This window comes from Nicotiana tomentosiformis, chromosome 11 (assembly GCF_000390325.3).
Source record: "Nicotiana tomentosiformis chromosome 11, ASM39032v3, whole genome shotgun sequence".
In the NCBI taxonomy this organism is placed as follows: Eukaryota; Viridiplantae; Streptophyta; class Magnoliopsida; order Solanales; family Solanaceae; genus Nicotiana; species Nicotiana tomentosiformis.
Genome location: NC_090822.1, coordinates 24794538 through 24799167, shown reverse-complemented (window position 1 = coordinate 24799167; position 4630 = coordinate 24794538). Strand labels below are relative to the sequence as shown.

Here is a 4630-nt window from a genome sequence, read left to right as displayed (position 1 = left end):
TTGAGCTATCGAAAAACTTGAAATATAATTAATTATTAATGGATAAGTTATATAGCTTTCCGACAAATCACATTAATCGACTAGAGTAGGAAACTCTTCTTGTTAGATTGTTTGTTCTTCCTATAAAATTAAGTGGGTAAAAATCTCATTTAATAGTATAAGTTTTGATATAACGAATTGCACAAAGTTTAATCACATATTTCTTCGGGACTATAACTTAACTTTATCCAGTTAACCATTAATAAAATATTACGATATATTTAGGGCATTAATGACATTACGATATATCCAGTTAACCATTAATGACATTTATTTCATTTAATAGTATAAGTTTTGATATAACGAATTGCACAAAGTTTAATCACATATTTCTTCGGGACTACAACTTAACTTTATCCAGTTAACCATTAATAAAATATTACGATATATTTAGGGCATTAATGACATTACGATATATCCAGTTAACCATTAATGACATTTATTTCACTTTATTAGTATAAGTTTTGAAATAACGAATTGCACAAAGTTTAATCACAAATTTCTTCGGGACTACAACTTAACTTTATCCAGTTAATCATTAATAAAATATTACGATATATTTAGGGCATTAATGACATTACGATATATCCAGTTAACCATTAATGATATTTATTTCATTTCATTAGTATAGGTTTTGATATAACGAATTGCACAAAGTTTAATCACATATTTTTTCGGGACTACAACTTAACTTTATCCAGTTAACCATTAATAAAATATTACGATATATTTAGGTCATTAATGACATTACGATATATCCAGTTAAACATTAATGACATTTATTTTATTTAATAGTATAAGTTTTGATATAACGAATTGCACAAAGTTTAATCACATATTTCTTCGGGACTACAACTTAACTTTATCCAGTTAACCATTAATAAAATATTACGATATATTTAGGGCATTAATGATATTACGATATATCTAGTTAACCATTAATGACATTTATTTTATTTCATTAGTATAGGTTTTGATATAACGAATTGCACAAAGTTTAATCACATATTTCTTCGGGACTACAACTTAACTTTATCCAGTTAACCATTAATAAAATATTACGATATATTTAGGACATTAATGACATTACGATATATCCAGTTAACCATTAATGACATTTATTTCACTTTATTAGTATAGGTTTTGATATAACGAATTGCACAAAGTTTAATCACATATTTCTTCGGGACTACAACTTAACTTTATCCAGTTAACCATTAATAAAATATTACGATATATTTAGGGCATTAATGACATTACGATATATCCAGTTAAACATTAATGACATTTATTTCATTTAATAGTATAAGTTTTGATATAACGAATTGCACAAAGTTTAATCACATATTTCTTCGGGACTACAACTTAACTTTATCCAGTTAACCATTAATAAAATATTACGATATATTTAGGGCATTAATGATATTACGATATATCCAGTTAACCATTAATGAAATTTATTTCATTTCATTAGTATAGGTTTTGATATAACGAATTGCACAAAGTTTAATTATATATTTGATTAGGGCTAAAATATAGATTTATCTAGTTATCTATTAATAAGGCATACGGCACTATGTTGATATTATTCTTAAATAAATCACATTTATCACATTTATAAATGTCTATTTAATGTTAGTATATGTGTTAGTCTATATGTGTTAGTATATATGTTAGTCTATAAATCACATTAGCATTAGTCTATTTAATATATGTTTATTTAGTTGTTCCCCCACCGTTGGTTTTCCCCCACCTTTGGTTTCCCCCCCCAAAAGTACAAAAGTGACCCATAAGGCTACTAATTCCTTTCAAAAGTATTTTCTCACCAAACAAAGTCCCTCAAAAGTCCAACCGCCTGCTGCCTTCATCTTGTTTACCATTCCAAACGCCTACTGCCTCCAAAGTCCATTCTATTTTGCTGCATCTTCATCTTCTTCTTTATCATATTATTTAGCTATTAAAAATGTCTTCTTCTACCTCCTCAACAGCAAATCAAAAGGGGAAAGGTTTGTTAAGGCCAATAAAAAGTGTAGGCTCTGACTTTGATGATAAACCTCTTTGGAACCATGTCAAAGTTCTTTCACTTACTCCAAATGGTGGTAGAAATAGAATATGGTCATGTAACTATTGTAACAAAAGAGTTACGGGATCATATTCTAAAGTCAAAGCTCATTTGTTAAAAATCTCTGGTCAAGATGTTCAAATATGTAAAGAGATAAGCAAAGAAGTTTGTGAAGCTTTGAAGCAAGAACATGAAGAAGCTGAAAATAAAAAAGCATCTGTACAACTTGATGCGAGGAAAAAGTCGGATTACGTATCGCTTCCTGAAGGGTCGGATTTATCGCATTTTAAAAAAAGAAAAGGTTCAAATGTTGGAACTCTAGAGAAGTCGTTCGGCATTGAGAATAGAAACATCGCCGACAAAATGGTAGCCCGCATGTTCTACGCTTCAGGTTTATCTTTTAATTTTGCCAAGTCTCCTTATTTTAGAAAGTATTCAGAGTTTTTGGCAAAGACTTCTTTACCCGGTTATGTTCTGCCAAAGTACAATAGGTTAAGAACTACCCTTTTAGCTCAAGAAAAAGCTCATATTGATAGAAAATTGCAACCTATTAAGGATGCATAGAAGAGAAAAGGGTTGTCTATTTGTTCCGATGGATGGTTGGATATTAAGAGGCGACCATTGATAAATATAATGGCGGCTTCTAGTGGTGGTCCTATATTTTTAAAATCAATCAATTCAAGTGGCGTTGTGAAGGGTGGAGAATATATAGCTAATTTATTCATTAAATCAATTGAGGAAGTTGGTGCAAGTAATGTTATTCAAGTTATCACCGATAATGCAAGTAATATGAAGCTTGCCGGTTCTACGGTTGAGCAAACTTATCCACATATATTTTGGACACCATGTGTTGTTCATTGTTTGAACCTTGTACTAAAAAGTATGTGCCAACCTTCCGAAAAATCAACTCAATTTATAAATTACAAATGGATTTTAGATTTGATTGATGAAGTTAGTAGCTTGAAAAATTTTGTGTTTAATCATGATATGGCTCATGCTCTTTTTCAAAAGCATTCAGTGTTGTCTTTGTTGAAAGTTGCCGAAACAAGATTTGCATCTCATGTTGTCATGACTAGTCATGTTCATCAAGTGAAAGCATATTTGGAAAGAATGGTAATGGATGATGATTGGAGAAACTATAAGGGAGATAAAGTGATTGAAGTTAAAACGCGTGAAATTAAATCCCTTGTAATGAATGACGAATGGTGGGATAAGATTGAGTACTTTTTAAAGTTTACCGAACCAATTGTGTCTATGCTTAGAAGTGCCGATCTTGATGCTCCAAAGTTGCATCTTGTTTATGATATGTGGGATACAATGATCGAAAAAGTGAAAGCATTTATCTTTGAACAAGAGGGAAAGGATCTTATTGTCGGGCAATCAGACTTTTTTTTATACAATTCAAGAAATTCTTGTTGTTAGGTGGAATAAGAGTAACACCCCTTTACAGTGTATGGCACATTTTTTGGTACCAAAATACTACCATGAATCATTCTTTGGTACCAAAATACTACCATGAATCATGGCTTAAAGGGGAAGGCAATGGGGTTCGAAGGCTTGCTCCAAATGAGGATAGCGAGATTTCCTTAAATAGAGTTAAATGCTTTTAAAGATACTTTAAAGATTCAAATGATCTAAAACAAGCGTCTTTGGAGTATGGAGCATTTGCAAGTGGTAGTGATTTCTTTAGTGAGCCTCATGTGGTTGAGGCTATGATGTACGAGGAGCCTCTATCTTGGTGGGCTAACCATGGTGTAAACGCTCCACTTTTGCAAAGCTTGGCGTACAAATTGCTTTCACAACCAGCTTCTCTTTCTTGTTGCGAAAGAAATTGGAGCACCTATTCGTTGATCCATAGTATCAAAAGAAACAAGTTAGAGACTTCTAGAGCCGAAGATCTAGTTTTTGTGCACTACAATCTTTGTTTGTTTTCTCGTCAAAAAGAAACATATACAAGTGGCCCAAGCAAGTATTGGGATGTGGGTATGTCTATAATTTATGTTTTCTTGAATTTATATTTTCTTTAGTATTTTTTTATTTTTTAAATCATTTTTATTTTAATTTTGCTTTAGGTGGAGATCGTTTTGATGTTGATGAAGCCACCAATGATCTACTTGACTTATCAATCGATGAACCTCAACTAGAATGAGTCATATTTGAAGAGGAGATTGAAGATCTGCAAGAAATTGATCTTGAAAATATTGAGGAAGAATGCTAAATGTTATTATTCAATTGTTAAAACTTAGTAGTTATCCTCTCCTATTTTTTGTTAGTTTATATAGTTCAATGTTAATTACTTTATATGGGAATGCTCGAATGGTGATTGTAATTGTAGACTTGTAGTTTATTTTTGCCTTTTTGGTGTTCATACTTATTTTGATTGACTTAATGAGAATGACTAACTCTTCATAATTTGTGACTTATGAAAGAAATGCTAATTTCTAAATAATACTTACATCTTTTATTCTCTATGTTCTTATCAAGGTCATGTTCTTCGACAAAAACAGTAAAAGCCTAAAAGGTATGTTT

The 4630-nt window shown here is 31.0% G+C and overlaps 1 protein-coding gene across 1 annotated transcript; it reads left to right on the top strand.

The window, feature by feature from the left end:
* Positions 1–2734: 2734 nt before the first annotated feature.
* On the top strand, positions 2735–4250 carry LOC104109964 (uncharacterized). Its single transcript, XM_070188897.1, has 3 exons — positions 2735–3477; positions 3714–4084; positions 4174–4250. Exons 1-3 carry the CDS (start codon positions 2735–2737, stop codon positions 4248–4250), a joined length of 1191 nt encoding a protein of 396 aa, XP_070044998.1.
* The last annotated feature ends 380 nt before the right edge of the window (positions 4251–4630 follow it).